The sequence below is a fragment of the Orcinus orca genome, chromosome 1, assembly GCF_937001465.1.
Source record: "Orcinus orca chromosome 1, mOrcOrc1.1, whole genome shotgun sequence".
In the NCBI taxonomy this organism is placed as follows: Eukaryota; Metazoa; Chordata; class Mammalia; order Artiodactyla; family Delphinidae; genus Orcinus; species Orcinus orca.
The window spans coordinates 210,320,836-210,346,232 of record NC_064559.1 but is presented as its reverse complement, the minus strand read 5'-3'; the positions used below and the strand labels follow the sequence as shown (position 1 = coordinate 210,346,232).

Sequence of the window (25,397 nt, the reverse complement as noted above, 5' to 3'; positions counted from 1 at the left end):
CCGGGGAGGCGGGTGGGCGGGACGATGGCCCACCACACTGTCCGTCATCGGTTAGAAAAAGGCCTGGAACACGTGGGGAGCTTCCTGCGGTTTAGCTCAGCAACCTGGGCGGCTGGGGAGGAACCGCTCCAGGCTCCACGCGGACCGCAAGCCAGCGGGGCTCAGGCATCCAGGAGTGAGGTTTACATTTCGCATTTTGGTGGGAACATGCCGACGTGTCTGTCCTGCAGGTGGGCTGTGATTCAGGTTGATGCTTCTCCCGGGAGCCAGTGTAGGGGAAAGACAAAATCCCCTGAAATCTGATGCAGCTCGACCCCCACGAATCCGAGTGCCGTGATTAACAGTCATTCCTGCAGAATCTCAGGTTGTAAATTACTCTCCCTGGATGCTGCCAAAAGGCCTTAGAAGCAACATCGTCACGTTATTAAAGTAGTTTGTTGACCAATAAATCACAGAGTGACTCAGAGCAGGGGAAGGTCACAGCTGCTGACGGGACAACAACCACACTGAAGCAGAGGGACTGTGGGGACACGTGTGGGGACAGGCGCTTCCCGGCGGCACTCTGGGTCCATCAAGGACAGTGGCCAACCTTACAGGGCAATTCAACTATATTTTGCCCCCAAATGATGTTATGTGAGAAACTTCCGTTGTTCACAGGACATTTTAGAGGGAGGGAAGTCTAACGGCTGTCGTAACTAAACCAGAAGTGTTTGCTAGCACAGCCAACAGTAGGACCGCTGCTCACTCGTGAAAATCCAGCACGGCCCTCCGGAACTGCAGGCAGCTCTCCTCCTGTGCCTGTCACCCGGGGACCAGGCTCCCTCTTGGACGCTCTCCTAGTCACCAGCCTTGGTGTCCTCTGCCAGCAGCTGGTGACAGGAAGGGGCAGCAGACAAGCAGGCCCACATTCCTCTCCGGAGCCCACTGGCAAGAATGTGTCACCAGGCGCTCCTTGAGACAGGGGGAGTGGCAGTGTAGCTCCGGCAGGGCAGCTGCACCAGGTAACACTGCACCAGGGAGAAGAGCACGGCTTCGCTGGATGGTTGGTCCCCACACCACACAGGGCGGGAATGTGCCGAACACCTACCATCTCAGAAACCCCACAGCCTCAAGAGGAGGAGCCGTGTCCCTTCCAGCTCACAGCCCTGCGCTCTCAGCTCTTGGCGCTGGTTAACGGGTGCAAAGCTGAGCCAGCCTCGCACGTGTTAAGACAGGACAGGATCTATTTTCTCCACTTGGCTGTCCAGCATTTTAGAAAGGAATACAGCTCTAGGGACATAAGCCTTCTTTAAAAATATTTTCAAAATATATTTTATTTCTTTTCCATATGGATTTTGCTGAATGTCCAAGGTACACATGAGCTTCATATACAGAAATAAAGGAGAGTTCTTTAAGAACTGGGATTGAATCAGTCACAAGAATGATCAAATTCTGATTATGGAAAGTAAACTTGCACGTTATCAAAGCTAAGCTTAAGAGTCTCCTTTACAGAGATCTCTCGTTTACGAGAGAAGTTAGCTGGAGCCACCCCGTGGGTACAGATGGGAGAAAACGCATCACTGCGGAAACAGCTGTGCACGCAGAGGTCTTTTAGTCCACGTGTGCCAGTCTCCCCGCGGGTACGTGGCGTTCTGTGCTGCTGACCCTTGTGGGTCAGTTCTGAATTCTGATTAGAAGCATGGACTCTTGGAGATAGGTTTGGTATAAATCTCTAACGTGCTGAACTGGGAAGCAGTCAGCGGTACTGAACGTGCAGAGGATCAGTGTGTGCATCTCACCCTCTATGTTTCTGCACCGTCGGCATCGTCGTCATCGTCGTCTTTGGCTCTGAAATGCATTTTCCTGAATTCGCGTCTGCTCATCGAAGGGCAGGATGACGATGCTGGCGGGAGGTCCTTGGAGGGAAGAGAACACCTGCTTCAGGCACGGGTTGCCCAGCACGAGCACCCGTCTCCGGGCTCTGGTCCCCCCCCATCATGGGAGCGTACTCCCCACCAGCGTGATGGAGGGAGAGAGGAAACACTCTGGGTTAAAAGCAAAAGCAAGCCCGGCAAATGCGGGGGAACTGCCCAGAGGGCCGCAAACCACGGCCATGACTTCACACCCCGCAGCAGGGTCCAGACTCACGTCAGCCAGCCCGCCCACACCCGCGCTCGCTATGGCAACGCTTCTCAGCTCCGTGCGGGGGATGCCCCACACCAGCAGCCGTTCTGCTCTCTCCTCCCGGGTTAGAGCTCTTACTGTGTTTGGTCTGCACCGGGTGGCACTCAACGTGTGAACTGGGGCCGTGACTAGGCGTGCGGTCTGCTGGGGGCTGCCTGCCCAGGGGAGAGGCCACAGGCCTTACCTGCATGAGCTCGACGTTTCCGAAGAAGCGGCTCACTGGCATCGGCTGGTTGCTGTCGTCGTCGAGAAGGACGCTGTTGTCCATCTGCAGTGGAGGCGTGTGGCTCTGCTCCAGGTCCGCCGCCGCCCCGTCCCTCTCGGGGCAGCCACTGTCGGACTCTCCTCCCGCAGGGGCCCCGCATCTCGGCGGGGGCGGCCTGTCCTCAGTCTCTACCGGGCAGGCGTCACTCATGGCTCCACAGTGCCCCTGGGGGAGTCCTGCGGTCCCCTGAGGAGCGGAGCCACTGGCTTCCTTTCCCGGAAGCCTGGCCCTGTCCTCGGCCGATGCCAGAGGCTCGCGTTGACCTGGGGTCTCGGGGGTCGCTGTGGGCGCAGCAGTGCTGTCGCTCTGGGGGATGGGTTTCTGGAATTCTGACTTCACAAGATGACCTTTGTCGTACTTGAACTTCTTGGACGTGCGCCTGTCGGTGGCTTTTTGTGATGAGGAAGGCTGTCAGGAGAGAAAAGGCAAGGGAAGACCAGACACGCTGAAGGTTACGAAGCAGATGGCAAACAGTTAACAAGCCTCAAGGCCAGGGGCGGGCAGTCCTGCTCACAGCAAGCGACATCACCGCTGGAGCCACAACTTACAGGACAGGGTCCTTTCATTGTCTGCCGCCAAAGGGGCGGAGTCCAGACTGACGCTGTCCCCCGAGGGGCGCCCTGACATGTAAAATGATGACCCTAGACCCAGCTTCCATTCGTTTCTGCTGGGCTGTGAGCTCTGATGAGGCAGGACTCTCTGTTCCATGGCAGGAGCGGGCGCTCAACAGGACCGTGAACTTGACTTAGCGCAGCTCTAACAAGCGGCGCCCCAGGAGGGAAACCAGGCCAGTTGCTGCTGTGACGCCAGGTCTAGCCAGACCGCCGGGCTGCGGCTCAAGGGAGCCGCTCTGGAAACTGGGACCACCGGGCCACCATGGCTGCGTGCCCCTGGCTGGACACAGAGTCCCCTGCCTCCCCACCTGCCCTTTGGGGTGAGCAGCATGGCCTGTGCCAGCATCGCTCAGGCTGCCCAGCAGAGGCCGCTGAGCCCACAGCTCTCGGTGGGTGGGGAGCACGTGCACCGAGGGCGGGGCCTCCTCTGATGGCGACAGCGCCCTGACCTCGCCTCTGGTCTGTTCGCCACACTCAAGGCTTTCTAACGTGACATGTTTCGTGGAGAGGTGGACACTCAGTCCGGTCCTGTCTCCGAGGGGCTGAGGCTCACCTGACATGCCGTCCGGGCAGACGTGGCGACGTGGGCTTCCTGGGCCGAGGCCGATGTGGCCAAGCAGCTCCGGGCTCGGAGGCGCGCCGAGGACCGCACTCCACCTGCCAGCTGGGCCAGACCAGAGGCTGGTCAGAGACCCCGAAGGTGGCCCCTCCCACCCCCATGTTTTTATCGACCATGGAAGGACAGACACCGTGGCCTCTTTTTTTTTTTTTTCCGGCTGTGCCGTGTGGCTTGTGGGATCTTAGTTCCCCAACCAGGGGTTGAACCCAGGCCCGCACAGTGACAGCGCCGAGTCCCAACCACTGCACCGCCAGGGGCTCCCCTGATACGGTGGCCTGAATGGCGCATCTGCACAAAGCTGGGTGGAAGGTGCTGAGCCCCATTTCCATGATCCGGGAAGCTCGCATACTCTGTCCCCACCTCCCACGTTTTTAGAACCTCCATTTGTGAGTGAACAGATGTTCAGTTGACTTCAGGTGTTTAGAATAAGCAGCCTGTATCCTTGCTCAGAAGGTTCTTGATAAAAGGTGAAAAAGCAAAAGCCCCCCCCCCCGCCCCCCGCAAACCCTCTCTTTGAAATCACAGGGGAGCCAGGCCTAATCCCATCAGCTTAAAGGAGCCGTAGCTGCCGTCCACAGGCCGCAACACACAAACCGCCCGCCGCCATCTCACTTGGAATGCAAAGGAAAGTCTTCTAGTGACAAGAAAGGAATTAAAACAATGAAACTGACAATCATTTTATTTAGGAATAATTTTAGGTTTTTAGAAAAGCAGCAGAGATGGGAAGGGAGTTCCTGCCCGTGCCTCCCTCATCTTCCCGGCAGCCAACAACCTGGTGCATCTGTCAAAACTAAGCTCAGCACTGACGCGACAATTCGCGAAACTGGGGCTTCATTTGCATTTCACCTGCCTCTCCACTGACTGCTCTCTCTGTTCCAGAATGGGGACCACAGACACTTAGAAAATAACACATTAAAGCGCAAGTGAGAACTTGAAAGTAAGAGAGGTGGGGGATAGTGAGGAGGGCGTAGCGGAGGGCAAGCTTGACAGCGCTATCCCAGCGGCCGAGACCTGGGGGCTGAGGACGGGGCGGGATGGGGGGCAGCATGCCCAGAAGTGGAGAAAAGAGATCAGAAAGCACACAAGCTAGTTTAGAAATCTTCACAGCAGCATCTCATCCAGAGGCCCCTGGAGGAGGGCAGGCCACCGAGGCTCCGAGGCACGTGACCGCTTGCGGAGGGCACTTAGAGGGAAGGGGAAGGCAGCTTCCACAGCGAGAACAAGGCAGGACCCGCTGATGTGGACGCCCCGGGGCTGGGCTTTGCTCAGAGAGCCCAGGCAGCAGTGTGGCGCTCATACCCAAGGAACTAAGCCTAAGAGGTTACAGAACATCTCCTGTGGGGACGGCACCGCGCCACCCAGTCTCCCTGGAGCTCTAGCGCTGCCACAGTCGGGAACAGACATTCTTAGCCCCAGAAAGTCGCTGACTATCCTCTCCTTCCCGTTATAGTCCGACTCCAAACATTTCGATGCCGGGTCGTGCCAGGCTCCCTCAGGGGGGACTGGCGCTTGTGACGGCGGCCACCATCCCTGAGTGTCAACACACAGGCGCTGTGCTCGTGCCGGGCAGCTTTAGAAGGAGCAGCACCACTGCAGATGGGGACTCGGGAGAGGACCCTGCCGAGGTCACACACAGTGATGTCTGGCTTCAGAGCCCCTCCCCCTGCTCTGTCACCAGAGCCACCCGCATGAAAGCCTTGGCTGCTTGCAGAGGGACCGAGCAGAGAACCTGCCGTCCGGCTCTGGGGCTGTGTGCCGTGCAGGCCCTCTGCTGGCAGCAGGGCACTTCTAGATGCTTTGTACCACAGCTCCTCGGGGGGGCCTGTCACCCCTCAGCCTGCTGGGCCCCTCTGCAGAGGTGAAGTCGGTGAGGGTCTGGCTGAGACCCACGAGCTGTGGTTACAGGCACCTGAGCAGGCCATCTGCCATCCGCACCAGATTTGCGAGAGTCAACTCCAGTGGCATTTTGGCTTTAGTTTAATCGTGGGTAAAACTACCTCTAAGGCCCTTGCTCCACAATGTCAAGAATCAATTACATGTTTTTCTAACTTGGAGAACCGTTGCTCTTCAGTTAGGTAAACTGGTTGCTTCCACGTAAACAACCCCTAAATGAAAAAGCCCCCATCACTGAGGACTTCCTCCTTCCAAGCAGACTAGTTAAAGACTAAAAGGGCTGGAAGAGATCAACAAAACAGCAAGAGGTGCTCCACGAACCCTCCCCCAGTGCAACTGGTGAAGAGTATTAAAAACCACCATTTAAAGCCTTTGCAAATGGTCCTATAAGCAAAGAGCAAAATGAAGAAACAGTTATTCTGGTGTCCCAACTCCAAGCGGCCAAGGTCAGCACACAGGACACCCTCCCCCCCGCCCCAGGCAGAGGGCTTTCTTCCCAGGGGGGCAGGATGGCAGCACTTCTCATTCTGCCCTCACCCCACCTGCTGTGAGGCCAAGTCTCCAGCAAGCACGCTTGAGAGGAGGCGCTCCCTTCTGCCGAGGCCCCACTCGTGGAACAGAGGTTCCCGCCTGGGCAGGGCACTAAGGAGACTGGGGCCCCATCGCCCTCGCCCCTCCTAGCGAGGCAGTGGTTCCAAGGCCAGGAGAGGCAAGTCCAGGGGATCTCAGGCTGCTGCCCCCCTTCCCTCCCCTGAGCACTTAGCTCTGAGAGCAGGGGTGTCACACAGAGAAGCCTGTCACTGTCCCCAGCTGGGGAGCCCTGGCTCAGATTCTGCCTGGAGAAGAGGCAGGCATCAAAACAAAGGGCTCTTAATCTCTTCCAACTTCATTTACAACAGAGTGTGGAGAAGGTAATGCCTAAGGGGTCCTCAAGAACAGTGGAAGCTGTGATGAAAGGCAGATGGGAGAAAAGTCAAGATAAAGTGTAGGCGTATAGTCTTCAGGAGACAGCCAGGGAAAAACACAGCAGGAGGATCCCTCCTGGGGTCAGAACAAACATCAAACACTGATCTTAGAAACTATTCCTTCAAAGAAGCCAGAAAGTGATTGGATTCCTTTGTAGAAAATTTATACTCCAGGTCATCGCTGAAAACGACTGGGCGATCAGCTGGCAACTAGCGGAGCTTAAAAGCTGGGTGTGGGGACTTCCCTGGTGGCGCAGTGGTTAAGAATCCACCTGCCAATGCAGGGGACGTGGGTTTGAGTCCGGGAATATCCCACGTGCCGCGGAGCAACTAAGTCCGTGTGCCACAGGTACTGAGCCTGCGCTCTAGAGCCCGCAAGTCACAACTACTGAGCCTGCGAGCCACAACTACTGAAGCCCATGTACCTAGAGCCTGTGCTCCGCAACAAGAGAAGCCACTGCAATGAGAAGCCCGCGCACCGCAAAGAAGAGTAGCACCCGCTCGCCGCAACTAGAGAAAGCCTGCGCACAGCAACGAAGACCCAACACAGCCAAAAAAAAAAGAAAGAGCTGGGTGTGGTCAGAGAAAGAGGAAGACAGCCCCCCTGAAACTAGTGAGACCCAGGTGACTGTGGGCACACCCAACACTGCCCCTGAGGAGCATCATCACAGCTTCAGCTGTGGGAAGGGAAACAGACTCTACCAGAATCCCCATCACCAAACAAATAAAAAGGACATTAACAGTAAAAAGCCTCAGGGTGGGGGTGGGAGACCAGTACGCAGAGCTGCTACAATATGTTATCTAACATGTCCAGTTTTCAAAAAATCATGAAACATGCAAGGAAACAGGAAAGCAGACCCACACACTAGAATAAAAGCAACAGAGACTCCCTGTGAGAGATCAGATGTTGGGTTTATCAGAAAAGGACTTCAAAATAGCCATTATAAATGTGTTCAAGAACTAAGAGAGACCATGATCAAAGAAAGATTTGATGACATCACATCAAATAGAGATTATCAATAATAAGACAGAAATTATAAAAAAGAACCAAATGGGAATTCAGGAGTTGAAAATTACAATAGCTGAAGTAAAAAATTCACTGGCAGGGGTGGGGGTGTGCTCAAGAGTAGATATGAACTGGCAGAAGAAAGAATAAGTGAGCTTGAAGATAGATTGCTAGATTACACAAGCTGAAGAACACAGAGAAATAAGAATGGAGAAGAATGAAGAGCGCCCCAGAGACATGGTGGAGACTATTAAGTGCAGCAACATACGTGTAATGGGAGTACCAGCAAGAAAGGAGAGAGAGAGGGGCAGAAAAAATATTTGCAGAAATAATGGCTGAAAACTTCCCAAATTTATTGAAAAACAACAATGTACAAACCAGCAATCTCTGTTTCTCTTTCTTTTTTTTTCTTTTTGGCTGCGCCGTGCGGCATGTGGGATTAGTTCCCCAACCAGGGATTGAACCCACGCCCCCTATAGTGGAAGCATGGAACCCTAACCACTGGACCGCCAGGAAATTCCCCAAACCCAGCAATCTCAAAGAACTGAACTTCAACTAGGATAACTGCAAAGAGATCTATAAGCAGATGCAACACTGTTTAAGTGCTGAAAGTCAAAGACAAGGGGAAAGTCTCGGAAGCAGCAAGAGGAAAATGACTCCTTAGGACGAGGGAGCCCAACAAATAACACTGCTGATTTAGCAGAAGCAGTGGGCGCCAGACCACAGCGGGTACATTCAAACAGACTCGAAGTTCTCAGACAAAACACTGCCAACCAAGAATACTATATCCAGCAAAACCATCCTTCAAAAGTGAAGGCAAAATAGACACTTCAGATAAACAAAAACTGAGCACTTGTTGCTGCAGACTCCTCTTACAAGAAATACTAGAGGAAGTTCTTTGGGTTGGAAGCAGGTGACCCCAGACGATAATTCAAATCCACAGAAAGGGCTTCCCTGGTGGCGCAGTGGTTGAGAGTCCGCCTGCCGGTGCAGGGGACGCGGGTTCGTGCCCCGGTCCGGGAAGATCCCACATGCCGCGGAGCGGCTGGGCCCGTGAGCCATGGCCACTGAGCCTGAGCGTCCGGAGCCTGTGCTCCGCAACAGGAGAGGCCACAGCAGTGAGAGGCCCGCGTACAGCAAAAAAAAAACCCCCCCAAAAAACCCAAAAAAACAAATCCACAGAAAAAAGGGCACCAGTAAAGGTAATTACGTCCTCACGGAGACAGTTTACGTGCATATTATTTCCTTCCCTAAGGTGATTTAAAAGCCAGTTGCATACAGTAACACGTATGCAAGTGTAGGCAGGAATGCCCATAACAGCACAAAGGAGATGCGTGGCATCAAGGCTGTACTGGGCTAAGGAAATGACCACGGCTGGTAAAGTAATCATGACAGTGTACTATCGGGTTTGTAACATTAAACATTTACCACCACCAGAAAAGTGCGTTAAGGGAACAGAGTGCGTTAATGGAACAGAGCTACATAGGGGTAACATTTGTGTATCTCTCTGGAACTAAGCTAGTTCAATCTGAAACGAATTCTGCTAAATTACAATGTACACGGTAAGACCTAGAGCAACCCCTGGGGGAAAAAACCTAAAGGTTTTAAAAAAATCAGTAAATTAAAACCCTACATTAGAACCAAACAGAAGTGTGAGAAAAAAAGTAAAACGACACGCGAACCCAACTAAGTCACTGACGCGCTAAACAATCCCTCAAGAGGCAGAGACGTCAGGCTGGGAAAGCGCAACCACGTGGGTTTTCAGGAGACACACTTTCGGGTCAAAGGTACCCCAGGCGCCGCTCCCACCCCCCGGAGGGCCCCCTCCCCAGGCAGGGGCGCATCCTGTCCCGGGCCCTCGCCCTGGTTCACACCGCCCGCCGGCTACCAGTGCCAGGAACTGGCGCCCCTCCATCCTCTCCACCCTCCGGGGTGTACCCGTCGTCATGTGCCCGCACTTGGGCTGGCTGACCCCGGGCTCGGGTGCCGGCAGCAGAGGCACGCGAACCCCGGGCTGGGCAGCGTCAGGGCACCAGGGGTCCGGACCAGCTCCGGAGAGAGAGCGCCCCCACCCCAGGACCTGATCTGGGAGCCCCCTTCCCAGGGGCGTGGCCTCGGAGCTTCCCTAGCCCGGGGGCGTGGTATGGGGGGGGTGCCCTTCCAAGGGCGTGGCCTGGGAGCTCCCTCCCGGGGGTCGAGAGCCAGGCAGAGATCCCCCACCTCCGCCCGAGGCGTACCGTGGCTCCCCCTCCGCTCCCAGAAAGTTGGCGGCGGCACCCCCCACTGCGCCCGGCGCAGCTCCCGCCCGGCCTCCGGCCCCTCACCTTCCGGCTCCTCATGAGTGTGAGCGGCGCGTTGCCGCCCTCAGCCCCGCCGCCAAGCCCCAGCACCGGGCCTAACACTCTCCAGCAGAGAAACGACCCGGCCGCCCTCGGCTCGCGCCGCGGCGTCTGACGTCACCAGAATGCTGGCCAATCACAGCCAGGCGTCTCCAGGCATGTGACCCAACAAAGTCGGCGTTTTACGTAGCTGGCGGGTCTCACGGCAGTGCTGTGAGGATAATCTCCCTTGCGGGCTCTCCGGCCGCCATTTTTGAGCGGGGCGGAGGCCATATTTATGAGGGTCGCCTCCCTTGGTGTCTCTGCGGCCGCCATGTTTAAGAGGGTCGGTGGCCATATTTTAGAGAGGCTCCTCCCGTGAAGGCTCTGCGGCCGCCATGTTTAAGCGGGGCGGCGGCCATGTTCGTGAGGGGCCTCCTTTGGAGTCCCCGGCCGCGCGCGTGGAGGCTGGCTGGGAGGGCCTGCGCGGCGGTGTCTTCCACCCCGGTCCGGCAGGCGATTTTCCCGGGCCCCGGCCTTGGTTTCTGGGCCCCGGGAGCGATGCTGGAGTCCCTGGAGGTGGTCGCGCGAGGCCGTTCCCCGCCCTGGCCGCACTGCCCACCGATGCAGTGCTGGGTGGGCCGGGCCCGGGGCTGCACGGCGAACCCGGCCCGCGTGGGAAGGGACGGCGGCGTCTCCCGCCGCGAGCCCCGGGGGCGGCCGCCCTCGGGTGGGTCCCCCGCGCTGGCCCGCACCTCGTCTCAGGCACGTGCGTCGGCGCCCCGGGACCGAGGTCCACGGACGAGGCTAAAGCCCTCCCGGTGCTCGGGGCTCCGGGGCCGGGGCCGCAGGGCCCTTTCGGGCCGGGGGACACCAGCCTCCGTGCCCGCTGTGGCCCTCCTCCCGGAACCACCCACTTTCTCATCAGGGACGCTGGGACCATGCGCTCTTCACAAATAAACGACAGCTGTTTCCTTTTGTTATTACTGTTTTTTTTTTTTTTTAAACAGATGAGAACATTTAAATCAGGCAGTTTTGTCAATTACGTTTTAAAATTAAAGTATAAAGGTTGAAATGTGTACCGCTCGAGGGTCTCTCCGCGCGTGGTTCCCTGGCAGAGGCGTGATTCACCGTCTCTTCCAAAGGCTTCATGGTCTCTGCCCTGACGGAATGACTCCCTCGAAGCCTGGAAATACAGTCGATGCCTCTTTTCAGTGCATAAAAAATGTGGGCCCTTCAGGATCCCGCCAGAGCGCTATGCAGACTCTCCTCTCTAGACACGCGTCCTTAGGTAATTAGGGCTGCACCTGGGGTTTTGCTTTTGGCAGTGCGTGAAGACACGTGCAGTCCTAGGGTACACACGCACACACGGACACATGCACACACACGCACTGCACACAATTGCACACACCCGTGCACGTGCATACATGTGCATGCACAGGCAAACACCAGCACAAGCTCACCTACCTGGCTATCCTATCCGTCTTCCTTCCCAGTCCCATGCTTTTCACCGGGTTGTTCCCCATGGTACACACCTAAGGGAAAAGACAAATGTGGGCTGGCAGGAAATCCTTTTGAAGGGGAAACTAACATAATCACTGTCAGCTGTTAAGAAAAAAGCAAAGTGATATGGGTGTTAAATACCTAACCTGTCCCGTTTTCGCTGAAGTCGGTTTCACGATGAGCTGGGTTCAGTGATTTTAGACTCCTTAAGAGCTCTGAGTTCTCAGTTCTCATTAACTAGGGGCTGATCGCCACAAGCCAGTTTTGGGCTCCATGGTGGTTTATGGTTAATGTCAACTGAGATACACACCGCACTGCTTCAGCGTGTCCGACTGTGGCCGGATCATCTCAGTGTCATCTCGAGTTTAACGTCCCAAAGGAGCTGTTGATCTCTTGTCACCGATATGCTCTGCTCCCCCCTCACTGCTCCCCTGCCTCCAGTTTACATAGGTGGTATTTCCAGCTGCCCAGCTGATCCGGCCTGGCCCCCAGGGCCAGCCTTGACAGCCAGGGCATACTCACGGCCCATGTCCCATCAGCCACCATCCCTGGTCCGCCTTCCTCTCTTGCCAGTTCTGCCCTTGGCAGTCAGGGTGGTCATTGATCAGTGACCCACCCCACTGCTAACGGTCTTCAGCACTTCCTCACCGCTTCTAGGATGGAGAGCGACAGTCCTAATACGACCTGCACAGCCCAGCACAGTGCCTGGCACAGTGGCTACTCAATGAATGATGGTCGAATGAATGCTCAGAAAGCCCTCTGAGGTTGCCCACCGCTGCCCCTCGTCCGGACTTATCTGGCCCTGCCACCCCCTCCCCTCCCCCTCTGCTGTGCTCCCCGCTCCCTCTCAGCCCCCACCCTGCATGCACTATTCCCTCCGCCTGGAAAACCTGCCCCCCAGCCCCCCACCCATTTTGCCTTGCTAGTTCATTCTACAAATCTCAATGCAGCTTCAATTTCATGTCCCGGTTGGGGGGCAGTGCATTACCAGATGTTCTCCCCAAACCCCAAATTCAGCCTGTCAATTGTTTTTTAGCATCCTGTACTCTTCCCCCAGGGCGTGGAGCCAGCTGGCTCTCCTATCCCCTCTCTCCTGGAGCACTGCAAGGCATCCCTTCACTCACTCACTCCATGTGTCTGCTGAGCTGTCATGGCCGTGCTGAGCTGGGCCTGGGGTCCCAGTGGTGGTGGGCTCATGCCAGTCCTGCCTTTTTAGTGGTTTAGCCCCACAGAGGGATGGGCGTTGCTGGAATAATCACACGAGGATCAATCCATCTGCATTGGTGGTAAGAGCCACAGGGGAGAAGCCGCAGCACCCGGGGTGTCAGACCCACTCAGGGGAATCAGATAAGGCTCCTTGGACAGTGGAAGTGGATCAGAAGTCACCTCTTCTCTCCAGGACCCAAGCCCCTTTCAGGCTCCCCAGGAGGAAGCAGGCAGGAGCCCCTGCCTGGGCAGAAGTTCGCCCCTCCTGACGCAGCAGGAGTTCCTGCCCTGGTGGAGCAGGCATGCTTGGATTCTCCGCTCTGCACACCTCCCAAGCCGCCGTGTCGGGACGCGATCCATCCTGGAGGGCACACAGAGGACATGGAACCAAAATCATGCCTCTGCACATCCCTCTGGGTTCCTCGGCGCCCTTTGTCTCTCGTTTTCTTCCTGAACGGCTGTACTCCCTACCCTTCCGGGGTTAGGGGCCCAGAGAGAGGCGTCCCCATGATGGCAGGACATTGGTTCTCATTGCCGGTTGGCCCCCCACGTGGATTGAAAGCTCCCTGAAGGCAGGGACTGTGTTCTGCTCAGAACCCCGTCCCAGAACCCAGCCAAGTGTCTGGGACATGCAGGCGGGGGCTCGGGAAGCACTGATTGAAAGAAGGATGGTGATGATGACACACAGGAAGAAACTGAAGATGGAAGATTCTGAGGAAACTTTGTATTCCTCAGAATGCAAAGGTTTCCTTCGTAGCTCATCTCTCCTGCCTGACTCGGCTGGGTAGTCACAACCCTACAGCCGTGCAGCTGTCGAATTCCTCTCATGAGTCAATCCCACGCAAATTTGCCAAGGTCCTAGCAGGAGCCAGGCATCTTCAGGACCCAGAGGTCGACAAGGACGTGCAGGCTCAGAGCCTTGTAGGACACACAAGAGGCGCACAGAGCTCCTGTGACCCAGAGAAAGTGCAAAGAAGTTCCAAAGGGACACTGGTGTTGAGCAGGAAACAGTCTCTGTGGAGGGAGGTTGGTCAGGGAAGGCTTTCTGGAGGAGGTGGTGCTGGCCTTGGGCTTTAAACAAATGTGAAGTGTCAACACCGAGGCGGGGCCGCCCTTCGCAGAATCTCACCAGTGGTTAAACATCAGTGCAGTTTCCGTAGGCTGCTTTGCAGGCTAATCAAATAATCTGTGACATTAAAACATTTGAGAACAATAGGGCATTTTCTGCTTCAAATCTCCTACAGCCTGCTGGGAAGAGGGGCCAACTGTGGGTCTATTAGACAGGCTCATGTTTCAGCAGATTCACGATCAGCAGCAAGACCTGTGTGAGGGTGCTCTCCTCAAGCGCACGGCAGTTCCTTCCTCCTCTTTGCCTCCCTGGCAGGAGACTTGGAGGTGGTCTCATTCAGAATTTCTTGATCTTGTTTTTCCTGGTTCACTTGGCTTTCCATTCTGCGCTTCTGTCTTTTTTTTTTTTTTTTCGGTATGCGGGCCACTCACTGTTGTGGCCTTTCCCGTTGCGGAGCACAGGCTCCGGACACGCAGCCTCAACGGCCATGGCTCACGGGCCCAGCCGCTCCGCGGCATGTGGGATCTTCCCAGACCGGGGCATGAACCCGTGTCCCCTGCATCGACAGGTGGACTCTCAACCGCTGCGCCACCAGGGAAGCCCTGGGCTTCTGTCTTTTATGTGCAATTAATCGTGTGTGTGTGTTCTAAAAAATCTAACTGTGCTTCTGTTTTTATTGATAGCGACTCTGAATTGTTTTGGGCAATAGTCAGGATGTAAATGTATGCGAAGCAAAATCCTCATAAAGCCTTCACGTTCCACTGACATCGGACAGGTAGAAATTCACCAGAATCAGCCAGGAATGGTCTCCCGATGCCTTCTGGCTGTACTGTAACTGTCATCATTATCCATTCATTTCATTCATCAAACATTTATAGAGCTCTCTGTGTGCACTGCGCTTCATCACTGTAAGAAATATTGCAGCCACATCACACAACTCGGCTGACAGCTGGAAGGGGGGCTCCCTCAAAGGAGGGTCTTGGGATCTGGGGGACCCACAGATGTTTACTCGAAGCCAATGGAGAAATAGTGCCAGGCAGTTGAACTTTGGGAACTGCCGTGGTCCCCGTTTGCCCTGAAAACACAAGGAACATACCCTGCTTGGGTATTCAGGGAACCCCAATCAGAATGGAACATTCAGGACATCATCCTGGCCTAGAAGCTCTGAGTGGTTGGCAGTGTTGGGACAAAGCTACTCCCTGGGTAGGGACATCGCCATGATCGTGTCCTTTGAATGAAAACCCAAGGATTTGCAGAGCCTGGAAAAGGCTACATTTCCAGCGAGATGGAGAAAACGCCATTTTAGGAGGACCTTTGGGCTGGCAGCAGGAAAGACCCAAAGAAGAAAAGCTCTATTCTGAGAGCTCCTGGGCCCCGGGCTGGTGGAAATTGGCTTGTGATCCTATTAACGTGGAGTGAGGCTCAGACCGTGAAGCGAAGGTGTAAATTAGTCTCTCGCAGCAGATTTACTTCTGCCTCACTCACAAGCGCTGGCGTCTTCCGTGGCTCTCTCGGCTCCTTTGGCTAAAAGTCCGTGACATGTTATGGACAGCCGCCAAAGGCGTGTATTTGCCTGTAAATGTGGCGTCGTTAACTCGGTGCTTTCTCCCTCTGAGGCCGTGTGATGGCCCGTGGGCTGAGCGTGGGGATTATACCCTCTTCAGGCTCTGAGTTCCGGGCATCGCCTGCCTCCGAGCCCAAGCATCACGGGACCCTGCCACCCCCATGGGGGGAAGGCCACCCGGGAGAGACGGACGTCACCGTTGGATGCAGAGTCAATTAGTGCTGGGAACAATTGACCTCGAGTCTAGGTTCATCCCTCCTGGGGCCTTGCGGGGCAAATCACCAGATCCCAGATCCATTGAGTTTCACCTGGGCTGCAGAGACGTTTCAAGGTGCTGCCCTCCTCCCCCGCTGTCAAGAAAGGTGATGAAGGCCCTCTGGGGTGGGGGGCGGGCAGCAAGGCGGTGGGAGGGCTGATGTGGCAGACGGGAAGCACAGGAAGACGGCAGTGCCCGCCCGGGAGATCACAATACACTTAGCCTTCCTTCCAGACACCTTTCAACCACCTGAAAGACTTGAAAGCCATGAGTATGCAGTTTTGCTCTCAGAGATGGGGGACAGGGAGATTTTGCACCAGCAGCATTTACTTGGAAACAAGGCAAGGTCGGTGGACCCCTGTCTGTTTCCCTGTCCCAATATGGCAGGCGGCTGGCTCAGAGAGGGAGAAAGGTACTCGATAGGGGAGGTGGTTAATTCACAAAAACAAAACCTGCGGGAGTCCACAGGTGAGCCGGGATCCTAAGGGATGCTGGAAGGGCCCCTACTCCACCTTGGTGAGTGAGGTCTGCCCTGATCCGCCAGCACAGGCAGCAGAATGACAAAACGGCCGGCCTCTGCCGGCGGTGGCTGGCTTTTCTGCCCGCAGGAATCCCCGTGTCCTTGAAGGGCATCTGCCTCCTAGCATCCCCACACTGGCATCTCCGTCACGCTGCTTCCTAAGAATGCAGAATAGATTCAGGTCAGTGCGTTTTGAGGCAGCTAAACGCTGGATAAGTGTCACCGTACGCAGATTTAAGTGGCACAGCCAGGGTTACCTGTGGTCCCTTCCCAGCAGCTAACAGATGTGAGTTAATGTCGTGGATGTCCTTGCTCTCAGGGGGTGCCTCGCCAGGGCTGTCTGGCTGCCTGGTTGTCTGTGGCCTCACCTGTCTCGCTCAGGTGTGGGTTCCCCTGCTGCCTTGCTCCAGCCTTCTTTTCAGTCTGGGCACAAAACAGGAAGCAGAACCTGCTTTGTTATCTGGTCTCCACACACATCTCTCAGTTTGTGGGGTGTTGGCTCGTGGACAGCGGGCAGCTCACAAGGTTTGTGCCTTCTTGAGGCTTTCATGACCGAGCCATCTGGAAATCTTGGACAGTTTCAAGCTAATGCAGTTGGCATGAGCTTAGAGGTGAAAAGGTGGGGATGATCTTTTCCATTGGATTTGCCAGTCCCAGGATCTCCGACTCCAGTATTCCGGAAGACAGATTTATACCAGAGCAGGGGCTGGGAGCTGATACTCATCCTCTCCCTCTCTCTTACACACACACACACACGTGGGGGCACATCCTAGAGAGTTCAGACCAGCTAGAAAGTTAAAGGACACAAGACCTCATTCAGTTGCAATTTGGGGATCCCCAGGACCACCCTCAGAGTCACTAATTCTCTGGAAGGACTCACAGATCTCATGAGAGCTGTTATCCTCATGATTATGGTTTCTGGCAGGGAAAGGATGCAGATCGAGGTCAACCAAAGGAGGAGACGCCCAGCCAGAGTCCCGGGAAAGTACCCAAAGCGGAGTCCCCACCCCGTGGAGTCGGGACACCTCACCGTCTCCGTGCTGACGTGTGATGACACACGTGGACGACTGCCAGCCAGGGAGGCTCTCCTGGGCCCCAGTGTCCCATGCCTCCATGACAGAGGCATGACTGATGATCGATCAATTGATGATTGATTGATGATTGATTTCCCACATCATTGGTCTCAGTCTCCACTGATACCCGTGACCCCCACCCTAATCACGAGGTTGGTCCTTCTGGCCTAGCCAGCCCCACCTTGAACCTTCCAGGGGAGGCTGTCTCCTACCCTACATCGCATTATTGGCCCATTCAGTGTGACCAGAGGCCCCCAGGAAAGCAAAGACACTCCTATCAGGCTGGACATCTTAGGGGCGACTGCCCAGAGTGGGAGACAAAGGCCAGATTAAACTCCCTAACACACACAGGCAGGGGGGGAAATGAAATAAAATGGTGCTCTATGGGTCTATAACTCCTCCTTTCATAGGCTGGTTGGAAATTTCTTATCTCTTTTTTCCTAATTTCTGTTGAATTCCCTGGAACTAATGCCTATTGTATGTACCTGATTACAAAGGAAAGGGTTTTATAGAACATTTTTCCTCTCAGGAAAAAAAGAGGCACGCTGCCCTTTTCTCAGTGAGAGAGAAATGCTTTTTTGAATAATTTTTTAATTTACTCAATTTTTTTTGATACTGTTGCTTCGAGGATGCGATCTTCCAGCAGAGAGGTGCGCAGATAGCGGTGTTTTAATATCGTGCTGCTCCAGAGGGTGGCTGGCGGTGGCCCAGGGGTCGAGGTACTGTGGTGACTTGTAAGACAACTCCCGTCATCTCGCCGTGACCACGAAAATGGGACCCCAGGCTGCCTAGCACATCCTTGTCCCTCCCCAAGACCAGGGGGACCGAAGCGAGGCTCCTCTCTCTGGCCCGACCCGGAATGACCCCAGCTGCTCTTCCAGACCAGAGGCCAGCCTTCCCTGACTGACGAGAAGTTAATTATCTGCACCCCCAAAGAGATGTTGTTGTCTGCTGTTCATTTTCTGCCTGGAGTTTTAAAAAATAATGTATTTTAAGGTCAGTAAAGTTTTGATGGTTCCATGCACGGTGGCACCTGAGTCAGTGGTTACATCATGATCATGCATAGGGCAGAGCGCTGTGTCCAAACAGTGATCTTTTCCACTTGAGATTCTCAGCGATTGCTTTTTTTTTTTTTTTTCGGTACGCGGGCCTCTCACTGCTGTGGCCCCTCCCGTTGCCGAGCACAGGCTCCGGACACGCAGGCTCAGCGGCCATGGCTCACGGGCCCAGCCGCTCCGCGGCATGTGGGATCCTCCCGGACTGGGGCACGAACGCGTGTCCCCTGCATCGGCAGGCGGACTCTCAACCACTGCACCACCAGGGAAGCCCTCAGCGATTGCTTTTTAAGCTTTGCTGCCAGGATGCACAGTGTCAGGTACCGCTGACTCTTGGAAATAGCAGTGCTGCAGCTCAGGCCCTGTGCTCCAGGCTGGGAATGTCCATCTACCTCCCAAGCCTTCCTGCTTGGGCGGCTTTTATGCTGCAGACACTGAACCGTGGGGTCGGCGTGAAGAGCCCTGCCGAGACTGGGGCTGGGGCTGGGGCTAGAGGTGCTGAGCGGAGCTGGGGGCCGAGCGGGCGCCGAGGTCTGGCCCTGGATCCTGGGGCGGTCTTGTGAGGATGGCAGGGATGCAGAATGTGCAGAGGCGTCAGGACGGGCCTGGTGCCCCAGCTCTGCAGACTCGGTTCCCCCAGATTCTGACCAGCACGAGAACCTTACCTTTGCAGAGAACATGTGTCCACATGGAAAGGCAGCTGACACCGGGGGGGACGTGCCAGGAAAGGAGCGGGGTCCCTAGCAGTTCCCCCGAAACCATTGGGTGAATAACGAAGCCATGGTGACATTGGGGGTGTTCCTGCGTCTGAGCCCCATGCTGGTGGGACAGGCCTGGTGAGGCTCCCAAACGTTTCAAGCACCTCCGTGGGTGCCTGGCCGGCTCTAAGCCTCTTCCGTGGATTTACGCCCCCTCTTCTGACACCACCACGAGATAGCTTCTCACGTGGCCCCATTTACACCTGGAAACTGAGGCCTGGAGACGGGGCGTGACTTGCCCAAGACCACAGAGCAAGGAGGTGGCAGGTCAGGATCTGGACCCGGAGGCCCCCAATTCACCACCACCTGGGGCTCTGCAGGGGAGGGGCCCTGCCCCCGGGGAGGGGCTGGGTGCTGAGCACCAGGCGGAGGAGGGAGGGCCGCTGGGAGCTGCCCAGGGCCTCCTCGCCCACCAGGTCTGGTGTCTCGGGTCCCCGACACCAGGGGGCAGGATGACACAGGGAACGGAGGCGGTAGCTCCTAGCTGGTCCTGCTGTCAGGAGGGTGGAGGGCACAGGCGGGCAGGTGGGGCAAAGTGGCTCTTTTTCTGACGACCTTCAGAACCCTCTGGTGGGCCAGGAGCAGAGCCATCAGAAGCTACTGCTGCAGGAAATGTGCCTTTTCGGCTTCTCAGGCTCCCAACACGTTGCCAGGGAGTGAAATCAGTGAATTAAAAATGAATTAAAGAGAAGTGGCGGCTGCCTTCAGCACGGGGCTGTCAGGAGACGAGCTGGTCCGCCCGGCGGCGCCTGCAAGGACCCCCGCGCCACCGCTTTCCCTCTGGTCTGGCGCTGACGTGGATTCCCCTGGGGTCCCCGCAGGTTCTGTGCCAGGTGGGTTTCCTGGTGAAGCGGCCGTTTTCCTGCTGCCTGGAGTTTTGCCTCTGGCCCAGGGCTGGCTCAGCCCCTCTCTCTCCCCTTTGCTGGTCTTTTTTTTTCCTTATACTTTTTTTAAACTGAAGTATAGTTGCTTTACGATGTTGTGTTAGTTTCAGGTGTAGAGCACAGTGATTCAGTTATACATACATGTATCTATTCTTTTTCAGATTCTTTTCGCATTATAGGTTATCACAGAATATTGGGTAGAGTTCCCTGTGCGCTACAGTAGGTCCTTGTCTATCTGCTTTATATATAGTAGTGTGTGTATGTTCATCCCAACCTCCTAATTTATCCCTTCCCCACCCCCTTTCCCCTTTGGTAACGATAAGTTTGTTTTCTGTGTCTGTGAGTCTATTTCTGCTTTGTTAATAAGTTAATTTGTATCTTTTTTTTTAGATTCCACATATAAGTGATATCATAGGATATTTGTTTTTCTCTATCCCCTTTGCTGGTCTTTTCACACATGTTCACTGCCCAGGGACCTTCCTGCGTGGAGGTGGAATCTCAGACCCTCCCCTCAGCTCGTCAGTGCAAAAGGTCCCATCCGGTGGGCGAGCTGGGCTCCTTGCCCGTGGGCCTTGGCACACTGGGACCCAGGAGGCCCTATGGAGACTTAGGACTCAGGTGGACCTTCATCTGCCCCTCCCTCCCCTGCCCCGCACTCCCCTGGACTTCTAGAAACACCTACTCTTTTGTGGGGTCACCTGGGGATCTGCTTGTCCAGGTCCCTCATTCACAGAGTGGGAAACAGGGGCCAGGGTGACTCAGGCACTGACCAAGCCCTGGAGCCCTTCTGGCTCCTGGGGTATGTCTGCCCCGCTGTCTCCCCGTGGGGGCTGTGCTCCCCTCGGGACATCGGTTCTGGGCACCTGTTCGCTGCTCCAGCTACTGTTTATTCCCTTTTCTCCCCCAGTTTTTCCTTCTTCTCCTTTTGTCCCAAACCTTCCTCCTTCCTCTGCTTCTTGGGGGCATGCATCCAAGCCCCCAGCCCAGCAGGAGGAGGGGTTTCACCGGCCCCATTTGCATTGCAGTGGTGATAGATTGGGGGACGGGGGTGGGCTAACGGTTCCCAGAGTGTCCGGGGCTGCGTGCCTCCGAGCTCCCTGGAGAGGCCTGTCTTGATTGGACAGGGACAGCCCCCACAAACGCTCTGCCTCGGGTGTTTTCCGGGCATCCTCCCAGGATGCACTTTGCTGCCTTGATCCCAAGTCTTCAACTAACCCTGGGCCAAGAAACTGCTGGAACTGAACACGTGGATGAGCTGTCAGATAATCCAGCAGGTACTGGCTTCCTCCCACCCAAGCCTGTTGGGGTGCGGTTCTGAGCTGCTGCCGGGTCACGGGACCCGAGAGGGAGACCACTGCCCCGGTGGTGGCAGGAGCCCGTGTGGCTGTCTGCAGGGACTTGGAGAGCTGCCTCTGCCCCTCCTCTCCCTGGGCCTGCTGCCAGCGTGGGTCCAGGTGCCTGGCTGCCAGTGCAAACCCAGATGCAGCCCGCAGTTCTGTGGCCGGGGAGCGGCCGGGACACATCACTGAGCCCCCGATCCAGACCTGGGTCCGGGTGGCCTTCGAGGTTGTCTCGACCAGGCGGCCTGTCTGCAGCCCATCCCACCCGCCCCAAGCAGAGCCCTATCCATCCTGACCAGAAACACAGCCCAGGGTAACTTTCTGTTTCTTTGGCTCCCACGAGCGCCCTGGGAGGAGAGCAGCGCTCCAAGTCGGCCAGACTCAGCTGTCTTGAGTCTTCGCTGGAGACCCCCCCACCGGCTCCGGGCCCTGGTTCCCACTGGGCTGAAGAGGGACCCAGTCAGGGAGAGGCGGGGCTTCTCAGCTTTGGAGGCCGACGTGGAGGTCCGTGCCGGCCTCTGCAGCATCTAACTCCTGGTCTCGACCATTGCTCTTCCTTGAGGGAGAATCTCTACTCCTCCTTTTCAGACTCTCCTCCCCGAACCTGCCCTAAACCCCGGCAAACGGATCTCTCCTGCAACCGTGAGCCCCGTGACACAATGTTCATGCCTCTGCCATTGGACTGTGTCTGGGCCACCAGTCACCCCAGGTGGTCCCTTCCCTGTGGGAAGTGACCAGGGGGCTGCAGGGGGCCAAGGGACAGGACAGCTGTGAAGCGGTCACCTGGACTCTTTGAAGTTTGGTACAATCTCCTCTCTGACCCCAGCCTTACTCACCTGGGCCTGACCTCTGACCTCCAAGCTCCAAGGCCCAGCAGGTGAGCAGGCAGCTTTAAGAAACACAGCGCTTGGCTCCCGGGTGCGGACCACCCAGGGGGTGTGGGTGGCGGCCCGTCAACTACTCTTCTCGCTGGAATCCTCTAGAAGGGGCTCACAAACCCCCTGCCCTGGTCCGTGGACCCTGCCCGGAGCCTCCCACCAAGGGTGTCCCAGCAATCCAAGCCCAGCTTCTGCTCTTCAGGCTTCTAAAAGCATTTGGGGACAGTGGCAAATGACACTGCGGGAAGGACTGGCCATAAAACTATGTCAGTGTTGAGGTTTGCAGACAGACACCATGAGGTCATTGTTTGGGGCCTCAGTGGGACAGGCTTAGGTTCGAAACCGATTTTGAAATATAGGTTATCCGTGCGTTCCCTTAGTACTTACTGAGTGTCTATTATGTGCCTGACATGATAGGCACATGGGGACACTGCTGGCCCCAAATGCCTGCCCTCGTGAAGGTTGGGGCCTAGGGAGATGGAAAATAAATAATACATACGCAGCTAAGCAAGCTACACGGCTTGGGAGACCACGCCATGGGCGACGGGAGACAAAACGGGATGGGTGGGGGATGTGAGCGCTGGGGAGGCCCTGCCACGTTACCCATGTCAACACAAAGCCATCGACACAACAGAAGCCAGCAGCCTGGGTCCAGTGTGGGCCTGGGGATGACCTCTGTGACCCCTGCAGGGACAGGAGAACCAGCAAAACTGTGTCTCCTGTGGGTCCCAGAGCTGCTCGGCCACTGAGAGTGCTTCCGAGCCATGGTGGCAGCCATGCTACTGGGGAACAAGGGAGAAAGGAGTGCAGCCACCCCGCCGCCCCCGTCCGTCCTGCAGGGTGTACGGTCTGATTCCTGGCCGTGACAAAGACCTGGCAGGGATAGCTGGGCACTATCTCAAGTCCGACTGCAACAGTGCATTTCATGTGTCTCCTGGGATGGGCCTCGGTGCCCAGACACAGGGCCAACTCCTATTCTGGATGTTTCTGTGAGGGTGTTTCTGGATGGGATCGACATTTAAATCAGTGGCCTCTGAGCGAAGCAGACTGCCTTCTATAGTGTGGTGGGCCTTGTCTGTTCAGGCGAAGCCCTGAATAGACCCAAAGGCTGACGTCCCCCCAGCAAGAGGGAGCCCTGCAGCAGGTGGGCTTTGGAGCTGAACTTCGGCAGCAGGTCTTCCTGTGTCTCCAGCTGTAAGTTTTGGGCTTGCAGCCTCTGTGACCGTGTAAGCCAGTTCCTTGGACTAAATCTCTCTCCATGTTATACACATCTTTTTGGTTCTGTTTCTCTAGAACCCTGACTCATACACTAAGGCAGGACATGCTTGGGTTTTCCGAGACAGAAGAAGGGAGAAGTGGTGACTGTCCGAGAAACAGCTTCCAGAAAGGGCTGAAGGGCATCCCTCACGGAGTTGGGTGAGGTCTGTGCTGCGAGCCCAAGAACACGACCGGGGGTGAGTGTGTGACGTCACGGTTTCCCGGAGCGAACTGTTTCTGTCCTTAGGCCACGTTGCTGATGGCTGTGCTGTCAGAGCCTCACCATCCCCAGGAAAACCTCCCTCTAAAGCAGGGGTCCACGACACCCAGGTCGCAGACCGGTCCGTGGCCTGTTAGGAGCTGGGCCTCACAGCAGGAGGTGAGTGGCGGGTGAGCGAAGCTTCATCGGCCGCTGCCCATCGCTCGCGTTACCGCCTGCACCATCCCTCCCGCCCCCTGCCACAGATCCATAGAAAAATTGTCTTCCATGGAGATGGTCCCTGATGCCACAAAAGTTGGGGACCACTGCTTTAAAGCACAGCACGTAACCGTGCCCTTTCCTCCTGCCAGAGAAGCCTCCAGCCCCCCCAAAAAGTTGACCCGCCCTCGGCCCCTTCCCCGGGCGGCCGGCCATCTCCTTGGTGACTGCAGTCACTGGTGCTGCAGTCACTCTACGGTGGTCTCGGCCTCTTTGACTCATGAATTCCTCCAGAAAGGGAAAAGCTGAGAGGATCTCACTGTCGTCTTTCTGAAGCATCCTGTGGTCCTTCCATCTGTGCTGGGTCCTCTCTCCCCTTGTCCCCAGCCCGACACCACTCTGCAGTACCCACAGTGGACTCCCTGCCATTCCTGAGGGTTCAGACCCCTCATCTTTCACCCCAGCCAGGGGGCTGCATCGTCTGCTGTCAGCTCGCTGCCTCTGTTCCTGCGAGGCTGCCAGTGAGAGAGGGCCGTGAGGTCTGCGGGGTGGGCCTGGCCGTGCAGCAGCAGCCGTGACCTCGGAGGGCCCGGCGGCCAGGTGTGGTGGTGAGATGGCGGTGAGACGCAGCGGCTTTGGGAGAGTGATGGAGGCAGGGGCTCGGCTAGCCCTTCCTAGAGCCCTGGCCGTGGTCCCACTTAGGGACCTGACTCCCCTCCTTCAGGCTGGAAGGTTAGTGGCCTTTCTCCCCATCCCTTCCAGACCTCACTCTCTCGGCCACCCTCACATTCACAAAAGCCTCAATTCCCATAGGAAACACCCTTTTCCTAAAACGTGAGGCGTCCTCTGTCTTCTTGGCCAGACCTGGACTGGTCTGCATCACGTGCTCTTGGTGGGGCCCGGCTGCCCACGGGGAGGAGACGGCTCAGCACTGTGTCCGGCTTCCCTGCCCCGCCCACCCCCCGGGCCTATCACACAACCCGGTGGCTCCAGGTGCATCTCTGTGCCACCAGACGGCCTCTTGGTGAGATTTCCCCATGAAGCAGAAGTGGGTGCTTCTGGATGAAACCCTGACATCCCAGGGCACAGGGGACAGATGTAGGTGCCGGGTGCGGTGCCCGCCATCTGCCCCTGACGTGCCCTTCCCTGGGAGGGACGTCCGTCCACGGGAGGCTCCTGACCTCTCACCCGGCGTCCTCTCCTGCCTCTGCAGTGGGTGAACCTTCAGCTGGGGGGCAGCCCGTGGCCCCCTTTGCTCACTGGAGGCAGACAAAGCAGGAGGTGGCCTGAGCTGAAGGGTGGGTCCCTCCTCGCCGGCCTCTGCCCGGATCAAGAAAGGCCACGACCCAGGCCCTCCCGTCGGGGCGCCCCCAGCTCTGCTCTGGGGCACGGACCCTGCCTGGCTCGGCCACGCAGCTCACCCCCAGGCTTTCACGACATCAGTGAGATTTGGTTCTCCATCCGCTGACCCATTTGTCTGATTTCTTATTTGGTTCTGACAACAAAAAAACGTTTGCCATCCGGCTCTAAAAGGGTTGAGTCACTGGCCACTGCAGTCACTGACCTTCAACACACCCTGAAAGGAGTCCAGGGTGGAGATCAGGAAGGAGGCGCTCTGTGCTCTGGGGAAACTGGCAGAACAGGCCTTCAGGTAGGTATTTTCAGGAGAAAATCTCGTGAACCCAATTTCTTGCATCTTCTTATACCTAGAAAAGCACTAAAATCATTAACAGAGATGTCTGCTCCTCGAGACCAGCAGCAACCTTCTACCGA

The 25,397-nt window shown here is 56.4% G+C and overlaps 2 protein-coding genes across 3 annotated transcripts in view; one reads left to right on the top strand and one right to left on the bottom strand.

Annotated features, from left to right (window-relative positions):
* TP73 (tumor protein p73) overlaps nucleotides 1–25,397 on the top strand; it is a 680,368-nt gene that overhangs the window by 193,578 nt on the left and 461,393 nt on the right. The window lies entirely within an intron of this gene.
* Nucleotides 1,285–10,003, bottom strand: C1H1orf174 (chromosome 1 C1orf174 homolog). Of its 2 annotated transcripts, XM_004272318.4 has the most exons (4): nucleotides 9,850–10,003; nucleotides 3,596–3,706; nucleotides 2,348–2,836; nucleotides 1,285–1,895 (listed from the first exon to the last, which is right to left on the bottom strand). In XM_004272318.4, exons 1-4 carry the CDS (start codon nucleotides 9,862–9,864, stop codon nucleotides 1,782–1,784), a joined length of 729 nt encoding a protein of 242 aa, XP_004272366.1. In that variant the 5' UTR covers nucleotides 9,865–10,003; the 3' UTR covers nucleotides 1,285–1,781. The 2 variants fall into 2 exon arrangements, with proteins under 2 accessions (XP_004272366.1, XP_033288658.1); XM_033432767.2 differs by lacking the exon at nucleotides 3,596–3,706 and having other exon boundaries at nucleotides 9,850–9,982.

Bases quoted from the DNA above. Each gene is read 5' to 3' on its own strand.
- C1H1orf174 (XM_004272318.4), bottom strand. The intron at 2,837-3,595 runs GTGAGCCTCAGC...CTCTCCTGACAG, and splicing joins CTGCCCGGACGGCATGTCAG to CCTTCCTCATCACAAAAAGC. The intron at 1,896-2,347 runs GTAAGGCCTGTG...CTTCCCTCCAAG, and splicing joins GAAACGTCGAGCTCATGCAG to GACCTCCCGCCAGCATCGTC.